Source organism: Thunnus albacares, chromosome 16 (assembly GCF_914725855.1).
Source record: "Thunnus albacares chromosome 16, fThuAlb1.1, whole genome shotgun sequence".
Taxonomy (NCBI): Eukaryota; Metazoa; Chordata; class Actinopteri; order Scombriformes; family Scombridae; genus Thunnus; species Thunnus albacares.
Window position 1 is genome coordinate 24,179,365 of NC_058121.1, and position 19,818 is coordinate 24,199,182.

Below are 19,818 nucleotides of genomic sequence, written 5' to 3' on the forward strand. Positions count from 1 at the left end.
GCAGAAGCACAAAACACTTCAGTTCTGCCCAGTTTGACTTGGCAGCGCGGAAACATGCAAACCATGAGGAGGGCTGTGTTTGCTTTCTGTGTATGCACGCTGCAAGACAAACTCCAGATAAGGAGGCGGTGTGACGCTCCGGTCTTCACCTTTTAAAAGTCTAGCCAATCTGGACAATAACATTTTTGATTTCAAATTGATCTAATACCCCTAAAATATTCATAATCCTCTATATACAAGTGCTAAGCACGGACTCAAGTTGTATAAAACGGACCAGATGTTCTGTAATTATTTTCTTATCTGCTAAAAGAGAACAATTTTATTCTTCTTTGGACTGAAGTGCAGTTTTTCTGACATTCTTGCTTCAACAAACGCCCCATTCATCAGGCCTCATTGTCAGAGTTGTAAAATGAGTAGAAGTCAATGATGCTTCATGTCTGGATGTCTTTAAGTGGACAAAAAGTCACTATAAAGGAAACATGTAAGAGCAAGTTATTCTTAATATCAACATCTGATACAAAAACACAGCACACAGCAGTAAAGAAATAAAGATACAAAAAATTATATGAATTTATCACATAAAAATGCACATCTCAACAAAAATAAATACATAAAATATACAAAAAATAGAAATAAAGTACAGAAAAAAGGATATGTTACCGCTTGATTATTGGAAAACTTGTTGGATACGTCACAAAACCTTCAAATGATGAAGTTCTGCGTGAGTGGAAGTCAATGGTGCTTCAAGTCTGGAAAGTTTGAGGCTTTAAGTGGGCAAAAGCTTTAAAAAGTAACAAGGTTACAGAACAATCTCGACAAAAACCAACACACGTTAGTAAATAAGTAAATAAATATACAAAAACTCAAGATTAAACTCTTTTAAAAAAAGAAATAAAGTAAAATTTGAAGCAGGAAAGAGAGAGGGGGGGGGTGAGTTTATACTGCTTGAATGATAAAGTTCTGCTTTTTCGTGGCATTATCATGATTTTAAATGTGTATTTTAATTTGGCTCATGTTTTGATGATGATAAACATGCAATTTTATAAAATGCTTAAGTGTCTGGCAATGATAAGAAAGACATAAACTCTGCTGTTTGAAGTCACAGTGAACACAGGTTGGAGCAGAACAGAAGTTACATTCTTCTCGCTCATTATCTCTTTATGATTCAATCATGATGTCTGTCTGGCAGGCAGCAGCGCTGCTGACAGATCTGGATCACGCAGGTGAACAAACTACTTCACACGACAACAGGTGTGTCTCTGCAGGGCAGCGCTGCGATGTGACGTGTGCCGATTTTATCCTCTTAACTACAGTCGGAAGTCCAGGTCACATAATGAAGCTGAGAGCAGCAGTGAAGAAAGTACACAGATCTTTAACTTAAGGGAGGAGTTCACAATTTATTATATTTATATCTTAAAACAACAGTCAGGAGCCCGAATAAACATTGAAACATGTTTTTCTTGCTGTAATCATACTGACCATTAGAAGATCCCTTCATGCACTTATAATGTAAGTGATATGATTGATATGACAAGTAAAAGTCATATATTCAAACTTTCACTTGAGCAAATGTACAAAAGTAGCATAAAAATATACTTAAAGTATAAATCATGCAGAATGGCCCATTTCAGAATGATGTACAGTATATTATTGGACTATAATTATTGATGCATTAGTGTGTACATCACTTTAAAGTTGTGGTTTAGGCTGATTTTAATTACTTAATATATTGCTAGGTAGCTTGTGAATTGAGTTTTATCTGACTCTTACCTATAATAATACATCATCATCTATTTGTTGATCCTATTTTGTATTACTAATCTAAACCTGCAAAGTAGCTTAAGTGTACATCACTATCAAATAAATGTAGTGGAGTAACAGAAACTGAAAACACTCAAGTGCCACTACCTAAAAATTGTGCAGTTGTTAGTCACTTTCCACCTCTGACTGTAAGCAGTGTGATGTTGTTATTAGTGTTGCAACAGGGAGGAGGTCAGGATGAGTCAATAAAGTTTGTCATGTTGATTTGGGAGACTGTTTCATAACGGTGGTTTCCTTCAAACATGACCACAATCTTTTCTGTAAACTTTCCCAAGTGATTTTTTAAAATCCAAACAATCCTTTTCTGACTTTAAACCTGCATATAACTGATATTTTGACCACCAGTTTTGTGAATGTAAATCCAATATTCACTCTCTTTTAGCTCTGTTTCTGCTCTCTACCAACTCCTGAGGGAAATATCTGGCTCTTTAGCTGCGAAATACTCCACTATGTTCACCAGCTAGTCTACAGCTAACTGTTTCTGTTTGTCATTTGGTGCTGAGCAGGTAGTGTACAGTAGCTTTTTCTCTGAAAACAGCTTCCTGCTGCAGCCGAAAACGACGCTATGAGAGCGCTGAGAGTGAACCAAAACAGTAAAGTTGCAGCCGGACAGATAAACAATGTGCTGAAACTAAAGCTTCTTAATCTCCAGAAAGAACATTGAAATTGGACAATTCTGCAAAACACTGGATTATATTTGATGAAACTAAACTAAAGTATGGTTAAAGCAGCTGAATGGATATTTTCCATAACTTTATTTATAATTTTCTATAACATTTTGCCTAGTCTGTGCCTCTGTATCTTTAGTTTAGTATCACTTAGAGTAATGTTGACTGTCTGATGGTAAATATGAAAGAGTTACCTTTCAGAAGAGATTACGATCATGACAGTAATCCATAGTAAACATTTTATTTCAGGTATGTCGTTTATAGACTTGTGGTTAATTATCTGATTTATGTTGCACACTTTTTGCATTCCTTTTCTTTTACTAAGTAAAAAACATGTATTAGCTTGTGATTGAGTAAGGTTCACATTGTTACACTGATGTCAGAGCAGGAAAGGCTGCAACATGAGCGTTTTGGACTAATAGCAGCTTCTCTGGAGACTTTACATAAAAAACCAAGCTTAAATATTTGATGCACAAAATAACACTTCTTCTCACCATAAATGGTACAAGTCTGTTCTTTATATTGCTACATATAAATCATGTAAATTCCTCTTGAGACACTCAAACGTTCCTCTGTGTGCACTGAGAGCAGGATCAAAGTCTGTCTGTGGGCTTTATGGGCTCTGTGTGTGTGTGTGTGAGAGAGAGAGAGAGAGAGAGAGAGAGAGAGAGAGAGAGAGAGAAAGAACCAGATATACATGACAGTATAAGTTTGTACAGTTCAGAGGCAGAGCGCTGTACCATCGACTGTCAACGTCTGAGAGGCGTCTATGTACAGATAAAATTAATTGTTGCTCAATTTAACAGTTTTAAAGCCAAATGATGTTATATAAGTATCCAGTTGACATTAAAGTCCAACTGAAACTGAAGTTTTTCTACTACAGCAACATATCTGGTCTATAAATCACTTCCTGTGTTCTCCTGAATCTGAAACTTATATTTTAAATTCTTTGGTTTCCTGATGGTTCCCCCTAGTTTTACATTATTCCGATCAAATATTGTTCCACTCAAATAGCTGGAGTCCTTATTTCCATACAGCAAATCAAATCTTGCATTAAGCGATAACATGTTGTTCTATCATAGGCAGAGCAGACGGTCGCACTGAGCCTGATTGCATCCTGCTACACAACACAAGAGGCACACAGACTCTGAACAACAACCCACATTAGCTTTCCTGCTAAAGACTCCTTCTTATCTAATTTACAAACATGAACACACATCTTGTCCTGCATCTTAGCTTGTTGAACGAGCCACCAGACAAATATTCACCGGGGAAAAGTGCACCACAGATGTCAGTTAGCAGGCTAGACAGCTAATTAGCTGCTCAGCTGCAGCACATTAAACAGCATGTAGTGTGCAGATGTCACTTCAGACCCGTTAAATGCTGTTTTGGTCGTTGCTCTTCAAAATCCCTGTTAGTAAGTCTGTCCATGACTTGTAGCTACTGCAGTTTGTTTACTTTGTCTCCATTCATAAAGTGTAACACTGCTGGCCTGCCAGCTGCTGTCAATCAAACACAGACACCAACACGCCCCCCCCCCAGCTGCAACTCCTCCAGTCAGCTGAGATATGCCCACAAATGGCTGTACGTTCCTTTGTCACTAAGGTTTTTCCACGTCTTCTTCGCATTGTCCACTCACATATTTCAAATCTGATTCAGCTCCAACATGTATAGGTGGATTTGAGAAGTTTCCATTTCAAATAAAGAAGAAGAAAAAGAAATGAAAATCCTGCTACTACAGTTTGTTTACGTAGCCTCTGGAGCCGGAGGAGGCTTCCTGAAGCTGACCAATCAGAACAGAGTGGGCTCACCTTAAAGGTGTGCAGAATCTAGCGGAACAGACTTGGCAAAAATGGAATCAGTATGTTTTAATGTATCATCAGTTTTAGTTTGTTGTGTTGTCATTACCACCGAATGAGCCCTTTATATCTATATACAGAGTGGGTTTTCTTACACAGAGCCTTCTATGTTGCACCGCCATGTTTCTACAGAGGCCCAGAATGAACAAACCAAACACTGGCTCTAAAGAGGGCCTTTCATGGGTTTGGTGGGTTTGGTGGCCACTGTAGGTTCTCCTACATGCTTGGAGGGGGGGGGTGGGGATTCAGTTTGTTTCACCACTAGATGCCACTTAATCCTACACATTGCACCTTTAAAGAGACAGGAGCTAAAACGGCCTGTTTGAGACAGAGGCTGAACTGAGGGGCTGCATAAAAGGCCAGTTAAAGATGAATAAGGAGATTTTAACTGTACATCATGCAAAAATATTCCAGTAGAATATAAATATAGACCTGGTAATGTGCAGGATATGTTCAATTTAAGCCAGTGCCTCATTTAGATGTTGAAATCCTGCCTCTACAGAGACTCCATGCTGTAAATCTGATAAAACTGTTGTGTTTCTGGAGCACTGATTAGTGATTTTATTCTCCCCCCTGTGGTCAAAACTTTGGATAAATAAATAAATTTCTGTTTTAGGACTGGGAGCCACACACAATTTCCTTTGTTATACAGTAGAGTTGTAGTTGATGGTTTTGTGGATGTTTGTTTCTCATTAAAGCTTCTGAAACAATAAAGATCAGTCTAAATTAACACCTTTTCCCATCTGCTTTGCAGCCTCTACCTTTTCTGTTATGGGTCCCACGGCAGAGGAGGGCCCCACAGCGCAGCTCACCCACATGGCCCACCGGCGGGAGAAACGCTGCTCTTGCGAGAACCAGAAAGACAAGGAGTGTATTTTCTTCTGCCACATTGGCATCGTCTGGGTCAACACCCCGAGGTGAGTCTGCCGTCAGCGAGGCGAGGGAGAGGAATATTAAACATCTCAGACGTTTGTTTTCACAGAAATGGAGCACTACAATAAATCTTAGTGTTAAAACAACAAAGATAAGATGCAATCAATAATGTGCGATAGGGATAAGAAGCTCAGAGGGGCTGACTGCAGCAGTAGCTGGAGGTTTATGGGGGAGGATGGGAGGTGTTCACACAGCTGCTTCAGTCCAAAACTAAGATAAACCTCCGGTATTCTGGGAGGTCAGCACTTTTCAGAGAAGATAAAAGGATACAGGGCTACAGGCACAATTAGATTAGCCTGTTACTCATATTTTATGACCTTATAAATCACAGAGAGATTAGAAAGTTTGACTTGGAAGATGAAAAAAAAATCAACTGATCATATTCAAAATAGAAGATAAAGCTAGTTGTTTCATTCAACAAAAACTGTTAATTAGCGTCATCAACATCAAATGACGTTTTATCAGTTTGAAACTTTTGAATTTTGGTGATGGGATGACTCTTCTTTTACATTTGGATTATGAATTGTGCCTTTAAGTATTTTTTATTGTAAATGAAAGCTTTGTAAGTATGAAATCCAACAATTCTCAAGTAAAATATCTGAGTAGAAATGTGCCAGTACAGCGTTTCTCATTACACATATTTAGTTTTCTTTAAGTTAGTGTCAGTTGGATATATATATATATATATACTGTACATATATATTATTCTACCCTCCATTACATATAAACTAAAAGAGTCATATACTGAATGTGTCTTCTGTTTTCAAAGAAAATCTAATTCATCTTGTTCTGTGTTTGGCTGACATGAACCTTTAGTTTCTTTATGTTTGCTCTCTGAGAAAATAAATGAAGAGGGAGGGTGTAGTTGGCTTCACGGTGAGCGTGTGCCCTCCGAAATACAGTCTGTGCATTATGTCGGAACTTCAGCTGCGCTTCATGTAACGACAGATGTGCTAACAGCTCTGTGAGGCTGAATGCAGGGACAGAGTTGCTTTGAAGTAAATGCTAACATGCACGTTTGCTAATCAGTGCTAAACACAAAGTGCAACTGAGGCTGATGGGAATGTCGTTAGTTTTGCAGGTATTCTGTGTCATAAATCAGTGTTGGTATGTTTTTCCATTTCATGTATTTGTGATTCCTATAAGAGGCGATTTCACCTTCAGTCAGTTCATGAAATCAGTACCATTTTCTGCTTTAAACATTCAAGCAACCGTAGTATTCAACACTTTTATTGTAAAAGTGAGTCATGTCGGTCTGTGGCCTTCATCAGGGTCAGGGCCTCACCTAACAGCATCTGACACCCCTACCCCATACCTTTCTGACACTGATATTTAGAAATGCCAAAATTGACAATTTTTTTCCTTGGAAAAACAAACAATCCAGCAACTAACTTCATGTACTGATCATACAGGTGTGTGGAAGTGTGGAAGTAGGTTTAAACTTCTCTCTTTTTTTATTTTATCATCATTTTATCATTGTGTTGAGACTAAAATATACACATAAGATACAGAATTCTTGGATAAAGATAAAGGAGGCAGCGGGATGCAGCCAGGAGTAGGCTTTAGCCAGCTTTCCATCCCAATGTTAAACGCAAATTTTAACCAAATTTCTATAAAGTCGGCAAAAGAAGATTCAAATAAATCCCTATTTCCATCCACTCCTGTTGTGTGAATATTGGGAGATAAACAGATGGTGGTGTTAGTGCTCCAGTCAGTGTCATTATACCATTGCAGAAGAAGAGGAGGCAATGAGATGATGTCGTTAAAAGAGCGGCAGCCAAAGCTCAAACAATGGAAAACCATTGAGTATCCGGCCTTCTTGGAGTCTCTGGGTGGGGCCCTGGAGAGTCCATAGTTCTGCTGGGGGACTTAAATGCTCGCGTGGGCAATGAGGAGGGTAAGGAGACCCCTTGGCAGACGCAGAACATGCTGGAGGGACAACATATCTCCTCTGGCCTGGGAACGCCTTGGGATCCCCCAGGAGGAGATGGTGGGCTTTGTTAGGGTGAAGGATGTCTGGGTTTCCTTACTCAGTCTGATGTCACCACAACTCGGTCCAGGATAACCGGTGCGAAATGGATGGATGGAAATACTTTAACACCTCAGACAACAGGAAACAATTATATTATTTCAAGATTGTTTTGTATTTTTGGCGTTTCCACTCAGGTTTTTATGCGCAACAATGCAAATAAAAACAGGTGGCTGAAAATGAACCTACAGCTTTTCACCCCGCCTTCGAGTTTAGCCGTTTAGGAGTGTTAGAAACAGGGATTGCCTTTGGACGTAGTTGGACAACATATTGTCAACTTGGAGACTACTGGCAGGAAGTTCAGGAACCTGTGATAACAGCAAACCCTCTGAAGTCGTGTCTTGTTTTGAACTGGCTGAAGGGTAAATCATTGGAATCCCAAATACAGAAATGACAAAATTTACAATAAAACAATGTTGTTGGTTTAAATATTAATGTTTTCTCCAGGCAGACTATTAAACTCATCTCTGTATTATTCCATCAGCGCAGAAACCTTCTTCTTCCAATTTTAAATTTCCTCTCCTCAAATAAGAACCAGACTGTCTTCACAATTGGTAGCGATTAACTTCATTTTAGTTCAGTATGCATAAGCAATGAGTGAGCAGTCAGATGTGGTGGAGCTAATAAGAAAGAGCACCTTTGCTAATGAAGAATAATTACTGCCATGTTTCCTCTTGCTGTTTCTAAATACCCTGTTTTAACCCTTTAACACAAACCCACCAAGGAGACCACAAAGAGCCTGAAATAACTGTGACCCTTCAAAACAGTTAACCCCTCACAGCCCGCTCACATTTCTGTGTCTAGAAGCACTTCAGAAGTTCAGATCATACCTGCTGATGCCATCAGCGACTTTACTGAACATCTAAGGATTTTATTCCAGCTGTAAAATGGATTTTGTAGTTTTTTTTTCTTTTGAGTATGTTGCAGGATACTGTGCTGTAGGTGTCTCCATGTCATTCCAATAAGTCACATTCGAAATTAATTAACTTGAGAGGTGTCACCAAAATAGCTTCCAGAGAAGAGATAAAAACAGCTCCTGCAGTGGTGGGACCCTCTCACTAAGCCTCAGACTGTTAGTTTAATCTAAACATAGCAGCGTGGTAAAAAGCAATCTTCCTGCCTTCATCATAAAGACCTTTTTAAACGGCAGTGGCTGTGACTAACTACACCACTAAACCCTGAGGGCCACACAGAGTTTTCCTCTGCAGCACCTCCTGCAGTGTAAAAATACACTTTTGTTTCAAATGTGAGTTTTTTTTAAATTTTAGGATCCAAATATGACAGCTTTCAAAATGTCAGAATTTTCTTTCTCTACAAACCTGCTCTGATAGTATTTAAAATTTCACAAGGAAATAATAAGTATCTTGATTTTCACCCATTTTAACAAATAATACTGAAGCTTAATCAGGAAATGTCATTGAGATAAAGATGTGATAACAGATTACTTTTACACAAAATCACAATAAGACTGTTAGTTCATACAAAACAATCATCAAACACACTCACAGACACACTAATAAAACAAATATTTTATCATTTATATATATATAATACTGTATATACTGTATATATGTAAAACAGCAAATATTATGAAAAATATGAGCAGATCCAAAGGTCTGGACCAAGGCAACCTTTAATTGGATTATTAGATCTTTTTCAGAATAGAAATCTCTTCTATTGTGTCGGGGCTTGTCTGCATCACACAGGTTTCCACCAGAAAAGTGGCACATCAGTTTAAGTTTTCACCAAGATTTTATGTCTCCACAAATCGTAAAGTTGTTGTTTCCTGCCTCAAGAAGATGCTGAAAACAGCGTTTTACACTGAACATGGTCCTCTTGCAATGAGCACAGCGCAGAGGGCTTCTATTGCAAATTATATTTTTAATCTATTCCAAAAATCCCATAATTTAAAACTAAAAAACTATAATAATGAGCACCCAACTATGAATATTAGCAGAGGAAACATAAGGATAAGGCTGGCGATTTTCTATATTTGAAAATGGCAAGTAGTTCTGTGGAAGATAAAGCTATTCTCTTTAGAGACTGAAAACGTGATCGTTATTAGTCTTTGGAGCCATTTCTAAACAAACTAATATGACCAAAACTTTATAATTTAATTTACAACTGCAAGACAACCTGATGTTGTTGTAATCTGAGTTGAAAACGTGTCACCTGACTGCACATAAAGGTATAAGTTGTTTCTACCTGAACGAGCACACTGCAAAGCTCTCTGCAAAAACTCTGTCATTGTGTATCTTTGTAGTCTCGACACAAAGAATCCTACAAATTTAAACAACAGAGCACCCTTTCAGACACTCTCTCCTTGAGGACAATCATGGTGTTACACTCAGTTGTTCACAAAAAAAGTGACAGAAGTAGTCGTAGTGTGAAGAATGAAAGAGGAGAGCCTGAAAGAGAAGTTCAAACCTCCGAACACCTGGCAAATCATGGCATGAAGTGGGAGTGATTGTCAGATGTAGGGTGGAGGAGGTTTCTGAAACTGTTTGACAATCCGACAAGCGGTTCATCTGAGGCCTTAATGAAATGCAGGTCGGGCATGTTATGACTTTCGTTCAGGAGACCTGACAATTAATGTTCAGTCATTTTAACCATAACCGCAGTCCCCCTCTCACCTTAACCATGCTGCTTTTTCCATGTGCAGATGTTGTGAAAGAAGAGTAAATTGAATGTAATCCAGGGTTTTGCAGAATCGTCTGATATCAGTATAGTAGGGTTGCATTTAACCCATCCACAGTATGAAACACAGCTTTGAAAAGATTTAAGTGAAGCAGATGAGTCCAACAGGATTTTGGTGCAGTGGAACCATAACTCATTCAGCTACAGTTCACATAGTTCAGGTCACTTAGATTTATTCGTCATGTATGGAATCAAAGTAAAAACAATAACTAAAACAGGTTCAGCTCACTGACCCTTTGACATATGCAATTAGACGTAAAGAAGAAAGTGGAGCCAACAGAGTTATCAAAACAATATGAATGTTAACAAAGTGTTGAGATAAAAGATAAATGATAAAGCAGAAATGAGCAGCCAGGAGTGATGAAGGACAGCGGACAGCAGAGGAGGAATGGGAGATGAAAGGGTCACATTTAAATCAACGGCCACAAAAGAGGAAATGGGAGCCAGATGTGGTGCCAATTAAGGAGGAAAAAAGACACAAAGCCTTATTAAAAGATTTGTCACAACTGGACCGAAATTTAAATTCAGACTGTTTGAAATTCAATTATGTGATTATATTTGATGTGATTTACAAATAGTAAAGGAGAAACATGAGTTGTATTTTAAGGTATAGTCTTGTTGTGACATAAATGTAGTGCTGTTAAGCCACTGGCATCTGCTGGCAGTTTTCTAGTCAACCCTGCCAGTAATCCAGCAGTGGATCCACCTCCAACCTGCTGCCGGCTGCAGGCTGGTTGGGAGCCTTCACAGTGGTTACACTGGCACCAGACAGATTAGCAGCACAATGACACAGTGCAACTACACTGCAGTAAAAGAAACTTGAGAGTCTGCTGAAGCAATAAATCTTGGGAAACATGATGATATGCTAATATGGGATTAACACTGATAATTACAGAATATATCACCTATGTCGTTTTTACAGACATGCATGTTCTCTAGATGATGAATCTTAAATTAACAACAGAGGCTGCATGGATTTATATTCACAGTGGACACGACTACAAGATGTGTTGCAACAGCTAATCTCTAAGTTTGTGTGTAAAGTAACATATAACTAGTTTCAAATTAGTGATTTTAAAAAATCAGGTTGCACCATTAAAACTTCACAAATATCTTATCTAGTAAAAACTTAAGTAAATTGCTTGCCAGGAAACATCTGTAGCACCATCCAATGAGTAGGAAATGACTATAACAGCTGTAACATAATTTCCAAAAGTTACTTAGGAGCCAAGAGATAAAATAAAGTGAAATTTCAATCCTTTGTGAATGTAGGTGTGACTTTGTTTTTTTGTTTTTTTTATCTGTATACCTGAGAAATGTGTGTTTTAGAATTAGTAGTATTGATGTAGTTTACAGTGAGTGGGAAATATCTCATTATGCTAAGCTAACCAATATTATTTGGTCATTTAGTCTAATGTTATTGGTTTAGTAATTTGAGGTGTATTGTATTTTTTCTGTGAAATGTAGTGTCAGGTCAGATATGTTGACCATATCTCATATTACATCAGATATTAGCAAACTAATCTTAGCTTTGTCAACTGCTATCAAGCAAACACAGACATGACACACCCCTCACACTGCTGTCAATCAAACACAGACACCGACATGCCCCTCCAACTGCTGTCAAACACAGACACCGACACGCCGCTTCAGCTGCTGTCAATCAAACACAGACACGTCACGCCCCTCCAGCTGCTGTCAATCAAACACAGACACCGACACGCCCCTCCAGCTGCTGTCAATCAAACACAGATACCGACACGCCCCTCCAGCTGCTGTCAATCAAACACAGATACCGACACACCCCTCCAGCTGCTGTCAATCAAACACAGACACCTACATGCCCCTCCAGCTGCTGTCAAACACAAACACCGACACGCCCCTCCAGCTGCTGTCAGTCAAACACAGACACCAACACGCCCCTCCAGCTGCTGTCAATCAAACACAGATACCAACACGCCCCTCCAGCTGCTGTCAATCAAACACAGATACCGACACGCCCCTCCAGCTGCTGTCAATCAGACACAGACACTGACACACCCCTCCCACTGCTGTCAATCAAACACAGACATCAACACACCCCTCCAGCTGCTGTCAAACACAGACACCGACATGCCCCTCCCACTGCTGTCAATCAAACACAGACACCTACATGCCCCTCCAGCTGCCGTCAAACACAGACACCAACACGCCGCTCCAGCTGCTGTCAATCAAACATAAACACGTCACGCCCCTCCAGCTGCTGTCAATCAAACACAGACACTGACATGCCCCTCCAGCTGCTGTCAATCAAACACAGATACCGACACGCCCCTCCAGCTGCTGTCAATCAGACACAGACACTGACACACCCCTCCCACTGCTGTCAATCAAACACAGACATCAACACACCCCTCCAGCTGCTGTCAAACACAGACACCGACATGCCCCCTCCAGCTGCTGTCAATCAAACACAGACACCGACACGCCCCTCCCGCTGCTGTCAATCAAACACAGACACCGTCACGCCCCTCCAGCTGCTGTCAATCAAACACAGACATGTCATGCCCCTCCAGCTTCTGTCAATCAAACACAGACACATCACGCCCCTCCAGCTTCTGTCAATCAAACACAGATACTGACACGCCCCTCCAAAAAAGAGCATTTGGGAGTTTTTCCCCAAAGAAACTTTTTACTTTTCCAAATTTTTTATAGTTAAAATAATAATAAAAAATATGGTGACATTGTTTGTGACTGCAAAGAGGGATGATTGAATTTGATGATGACTGTGATTTCAGTTGGAACTAAAGCTGATGCTGATACTCTTGATCAGGTCTAACAGTGTGAGAGGATATGACAGTGAATTTTGTGTACTTTTTGCACTGACTTTAGTTTTGTTTTGGGGTTTTTTTTTGTTTTTTTTTTTAATGTCTTGCAGCCACGTGGTTCCTTATGGATTTGGTTCAGTGCGACTCAGGAGGGAGCTCAACCGCTGCCTCTGCACAAACAGACAGGATGCTGAGTGTATGAATTTCTGTTCCATCCGGACACAAACAGAGTGAGGACACACAATCAAAAACATAAAGTAATTCCCATACTCTCAGAGAGGGAACACAGACTAATGAAACACCTCCATATTGTTTTTTGTTCCTCAGAGGCGAAAACATTCTGGTGAAGAGGAAGACTGACAAGAAGAGATTCAAAGCTGCGTTCTGGGAAAAGCGGAGCCGACATGCACTCAAACATCAGACCTGAATTTCCTTTATACATCAGAAAAAACAAAAAAGGACCTTTTTGCTAGTCTGGCTGCCCTGATGGCAGTTTGGAAATATAGTGTGTGTGTGTTTATGTGAATTGAAGTGATGGTTAAGTATTTGGATAAGGAGTGCTGACCGCTGACGAGCTCACCTTTTTAAATTTGGCTGGTGTCTTGATCCAAAGCAGGATAAGCAGGAGTTCACTGTCCTGCTCAGAGACACTTTAAATTTATATGGGAGGGGAAGAGTTGAAGCTGTGACCTTTCTGTTACCGGATGATCTCAGCTGCTTTGTAGCTCTGAGGGACGGGAAAACATTTAAATTGAGGCTGCTCACAGAACTTATACAGCCTTGGGGAGGAAGGCACAGAAATTTACAATTTTTTTTTTTTTTTAAATTCAACATTTTTCCTGTGAAGTGTCAGTACAGTCTGCTTTTAATCCAAACTCAAAACACAGCTCCGGCTGAAAAAACCTCACATCTCCAAAATGACAACATGTTTTCAGGCAGTGACAGTCTTGTTTTTAGCAGGACCACCATACTTTTGAGTTTGTCCAAGCTAGTTTTAAAGGTTTTTTTAACTGTAAAAAACATACAATACTGACCAAACAGAGAAGCATTTGCAGAGTCTTGAAACTTACAGAGGTGATCACAGCAACCAATTACTGACAATAACAATGTTGTATTTGTTTGGTAACAGACAGTTTTAAATCTCTGTGATAAAGAGTTCTGGCATATAAGCTCTAAGTGATGGTTTATAAGGACTGCTTTATGTCTTCTCCAATAGAGTATTATGACCACTGACCACTGAGAGTTCAATAATAAAGCAATTTTGAATGCAAGGTCATAAATTTATGAGAAAATGTCATAATATTATGGGATACAGATGTGCTATTGTGATATAAAGACCTTAATTTTACTAAGAAATGTTGTAAAATTACAATAAGCAGAAATATATCAAAAATAAAGTCATATAAATTGTAAGTCATGATATTATGAAAGTAAAGTCATCATGAGAAAAAGAAGCTATATTTCAAGAGCAATGTTGTATGTTAAGATTAGAGCGGATACATAGATTGGTTTACATGGGCATGTTTTAGTATTTCCTAAAACTATTACAGTTATTGACTGTAATAGTTTCAACTGTCGATGTGTATTACAATACAATTACTCTATTCAGAAGATATGACCCTTTTTCTAAGACTTTCCTGTAAAATTACAACTTTTTTCTAGACAAATTACAACTTTTTCTCATAAAAATGCTAACTTAAAACATTACGCCTTTTACTATGTCTGTGTAAAATTGCAACTTTATCTTAAAATATTGCTTTTTCTATAAAATTGCAACCTGATCTTGACTTATTACAGCTTTTTTGGGGGTTAGTTTTGTAAGTTAATCTCAAAATCTCAACTTTTTGTGGAAAAGTACAAATTCATCTTGTACGATTACAACTATTTCTTGTAAAATTATGACTTTATTCTTGAAAAATGTATAACTTTTTATTTTTATTTACAACTTAAACTTGTAACACTGACTTTTTTTCTCTAATTCTCAAAACAGTATGACTTTCTCTTCATAATACATCGACTTTACTCTAGAAATTTCCAGATTCTTTGATTGATTTTTGTCTCGCAGTGGTCTGTCGTCATCTTTTAGGTTTTAACTTTTGACAGAGAATAAGCTAATATGAACTTGGTGAAAAGTACAGTAGTATACATACAGAATACAATAGTCCCTGCTTTCCCTGCTGTGCATAGACAAGAGAAAATTATTTTTAAAATCGACTGTAATGGATTACTCATCTCAAGTATGTTTCATGTCTCTGTAGGTGTCACAGAGTACTGAAATGAAAGGAAAACAATGAGGCTAAACATGTTCTGGTACCCACTGAAAATGGTCCTAAAATATAACATGAAGTATAAATTACGAACATCATGTCAAACCAACCATACTGGTCCATTAATTATTCTATCACATTTGAACTGGAGTTATGAGGTTTTATAACCAGAGCGTTCTGTAGTTGACGGTCAGTCATCTTATTCTTTAAGCTTTAGAGTCTTTGTCTGAATGTGAATAATAATATATCTGTCTCAGTTTTACAGTTTGTTAATGAAATGTGTTGTTGTTGTTTTTGGAAAATCTATTTGGATTCAACAACACCGCAGTAATATGTGAGTCAGTCTACAGCAGTGTTTTATTTATACCTGTTAGCACCTTTACTTATTCCTCCAACATGTCAAAGTATCCCTGAAAAAGACGCAAAGAGATATAGGAAATACAGAAATGTTTATTTACTGTACACTGTAGTATAGTCACAGTGTCTAATCTTCCTCTATGGAACATAACCAGAATAACATTTAACAACAGCATTAAGTACTTTCACCATCATCATCTCCTCAGTATATAATCTGTCTTTAAGGGCAGGGAGTGGTGACCTGACCTTTGACCTGCTGACACCCATCACCTGGACCGTATTGGGCATAATGGGCTTCTGTATTATCTGTAGTTACTTAAGGCCACAAAAGAAAATATAAGAATTAAGTGAACGAATTAAGTTTACTTCACATTTTTTTCCTTCAACACCAGGAAGACTCCATAAATATCCCTAATATTCAATTTTCTTTGACTTTCTGCAAAGACGCTAACTTAATATAGATTTATATCTACTACTTGTATTTGACAGTAAGATTTTAACATTGATAAAACAAGGATTCATTTGTCAGTATTCAACTACAACTCCCAAGAGGCTTAGCAGTAAGAAAACACAGTTGAAGGTTCGTAATTATAATAATAAAGATACTGTTCTTTATTTCACATACTTCACCAAGTCAACCTCATGCACATGACGACATTACATCACCAGGATGTCTGATTAAACTAATAATAATAATAATAATACCATCCGCGTTATTTTGTGACATAACATGCTTCTTCTTAAATAGTGGGATGAATGATAAATTACAAGATGGTTTTCTTGCAATTATGGGATACTTATTCTTTGGTGAATGCAATACTTTTCAGACTGGAAAATGTAAAATTACTGGCTTCATCTATCTGTTCAAGTGACGGCTTTTTGTTATTCAGACAGAGGAGACTTTCACATCAGTGTTACTTACAGCTTTATTCAGACATGACAGGACATTTATGGAAAGAGCTTTTTAACTCCTGATGAGAGAGAGAGCAGCAGTGAGTTAAAAATGTTCTAATAAGGAGGAAGAAGATCTAATATCTTCATCTATCTCATCTTTCAGGACTTCTGAGGCTCCGTAGAAGTCTTATCTTTCCATGAAGTCATCTTGACTGAACACTCACTGTGCAGTTAATCAATCCATTCACAGATTTCCACATCAGTATTTTTTCTATCATGTAACCTCGATGGGCGCCGTAGACTCATAATTAAGTTAAATGTCATAATGCATCTCAGCTGATGTACCTTTCCATCCAAATGTGGCGCAAATTTTAACCGAATTTCAAGAAATTCTGCAAAAGAAAATTCAAGTTAATGTTTGTTTCCGTCCATTCCTGTTGTGTGAATATTAGGAGATAAACAGTTGGTGGCGCTAATTCTGCAGTCGATGCCGTTAAACCACTACAGAGGAAGAGAACACAACGAGATGATGTCATTAAAAGAGCGGCAACCAAAGCTCAAATGATGGAAAACATGATGGTAATATGACATCACTCCGCACAGATCTGATGTTTTCGTCTCTTCAGTTAAGTTTAAGTCACATGCTTCGTGTACGTCATCATTTATTCACTACGTCTGTTTACATTTGCTTTTTATCCACACAACTACTTTTACACCTCAGACAACAGGAAACTCTTTTTACACTGATTTCAACTTTTTCTTTTGTAAATTTCTGGCGTTTCCACTCAATTTCTTTAATGCGCAAACTGAAAACGTGCATAAAAATGGGAGGATGGAAACACACTTAATGCTATGTGACTTTTTCTCCCTTTAAAGTTACACCTAAATGTCACTTGTACAAAACAGACATTTGTATAAACTACATAATTTTAATTCTAGAGGAACAATATAACAACAAGATGACAATATAACCAGATACTCATTAAGACAAATGAACTCATTCACTTCTTGAGTAACTGTCCTCTGTTTTCCATCAGTTTATCAGCAGCTGATGGTTGATTGATCACCACATAGACCAGCTGCTCTCCAAGAGGTCAGAGGTCACATCAAGGTTGATGAGTACCCAGTATCAGTTCAGCAGGATAAAGACGGGCATGTTGAAAGGCCTCTCTCTTAATAATACTCCTTTGTGAGGCCTCATTTCAACAACCCCAGCGAGCTCTGAGCTCAGAGTCTCGTCAATCAATCTGAGCCGATGCTTCGATTTCATTCATGCTGGTTTCTGTTTTTTGTAACACGGCACTCACACCGCGACGGGGAAAAAAAAACAAAAAAAAAAACGATGAACTTTAACAAAGGCTGTTATCCAAACCTCCTCACGCTCAAATCGATGAGTGGAGTACTTAAAAATGGCGCCAAGTGAAACATTGAAAGAGTTTTGTTCCAGAATGAAACCGTAGAACATCTTCGATTACACAAACACACACACACACACAAACACACACACACACACGAGTTTCTCTCCAAGAATATCTCCACCTGCTGAGATAAATGACTGTTATCCTGTAATTAAAAACACATCATGCAGCATATATGGAATAAAAACATTTACTGTAAGATGAATAATATTTCATCATGTTGTTAATACATATGATGAAATCAGCGGTTGTGGAACAGAGCTCTTGGTTTCATTTTGTCCTGATGTTCACCTTTAGAAACAAACAAACAAACAAACAAAAAAGCTTTTGTAGGATGTTCTGAACACAAGCCTTTTAAAATGTATAACATCATATATGTATGTTGATTATTTTATTGCAGGATATTTATTTTGTTAAATATTTTTAATAGCTTAAACACATTAAAAACAACCACTGAATGCTATCCAAGTGTTGTGATTCCATTACTTTAACACATAACTCTGATTTTATACAGGTTTGGTGATGCTGTTTTTATTGTTTCTGTTTCTGAATGACATATTGCTGATATTTACTGTATATACTAGACAGTTTTAAGGTTGATCCAGTGGGAACTGCCATATTTCTCTAATATTGATGAACATATTGGCTGACATGACTCGCTGTTTTAGCCCCTGGCTGAGTTTGGACTAACTTGTTCTTCCTCCTAAAAACATTTATGAACATGAGCAATGGGGTGCCGAAGTGAAACCAAAACTTCCAGGTTCTGTTCCAGAAGTAAGAAAAACTACTGGCACTTCCGCAGAATTCCTAAAGTCCAATTTTTTTATGTTGTGTGAACGACATTATGGCATTTTGAAGCCTGTTTAAAAGACTTTTTGAAAGAAAGCTTTACAATTGTTGTGGTAATACAAGACCGGTACACTGATGTTTCACTTATCCTACTGAACACATTCAATGTGCTATTTTGACTTTTAGTCTTGGGTGTTGTAAATAGTAAATAATTGCTGAAAGGACGGGTTCACAATTTAAGTAGGCGACATAAACAAACTACAGTAGCAGGATTTCACTTCTTTTTCTCCTTCTTTACTCCAAATGTCAACGTCTCAAATCCATCCATACACGTTGGAGCTGAATAAAGTCTGAAATTTAAAAGTGGACAATGTGAACAACACATAGAAACACCTCAACAACAACCGTAGCAACCAAGGCTACAGAATTGGACAGCTGTATATGGGCATGTGCGACAAGCCCACGTCAGCTTGTCAGCAAGGTAGAAAGAAACGTTGCAAAAGAAGCGTTCAGATCAGGCCTCGGTGTTTGACTTGCATGGAGCTTCTACATACGTTCACCTCAAGTTTTGGAACTTTGACCATGTTTAACATCTGACATCAGAACAGGATATAAATAACAGAAAATCTGAAAAAGCAGAATATGTCCCCTTTAAGTACATTTTAATACCTCCATACTTTAACTGTACATTTTGAATGCAGAACCTTTTTACATCTTACATTGTTATTACAGGTTCTTGTTTCATCAGTGGTAGCTACTCTAACTCTAAAATTTTTGTAATAAATCAGTAACGTCATCTCTTAAACACCAAAGTGCTCCTGAGCAGCTGCACATCTGGATAAATAAAATGTTCATCCAGCGGGAGTATACACTTCACAATGATAATTAAATAAGTAAGATGAATAATCGAGTTTGATGATTTGTGAAAATTAAGTGCATGTTTGGCTCGAGTCTGTTGGCCAGCAGACAATTTAATGACTGAGTGGATTTACTCTGAGGGAAAATATTTCAATCTACAAGCCTCAGAGGTGAATCCTGATATTTAATGAAGCCAACTGAATTTATAGAAACACAGAAACAGCTACTGTCAGCTGGTGTTCATTTCCCATCATCTAATTCCTTTACAATACCACCACCTGGTGGGAAAGTTGCATCACTGCATGAACTCTCCCCTCCTAAGTACTTTACTTGAGTATTTCCATGTGATGCTACTTTATTCTTCCACTCCACTACATTTCAGAGGGAAATATTGTTCTTTCTACTCCACTACATTTATTTG

At 38.1% G+C, this 19,818-nt stretch overlaps 1 protein-coding gene across 2 annotated transcripts in view; it reads left to right on the forward strand.

Moving 5' to 3' along the window:
- Positions 1–16,904, forward strand: part of si:ch211-202p1.5 (uncharacterized protein LOC103909337 homolog) — a 35,836-nt gene extending 18,932 nt beyond the window's left edge. For both annotated transcript variants that reach the window (XM_044376196.1, XM_044376197.1), the window contains 3 exons: positions 5,103–5,265; positions 12,925–13,044; positions 13,142–16,904. In XM_044376196.1, the coding sequence (XP_044232131.1) occupies positions 5,103–5,265; positions 12,925–13,044; positions 13,142–13,241 (383 nt within the window). In that variant the 3' untranslated portion in view covers positions 13,242–16,904. The remainder of the gene's footprint in view (positions 1–5,102; positions 5,266–12,924; positions 13,045–13,141) is intronic.
- Positions 16,905–19,818: the final 2,914 nt, after the last annotated feature.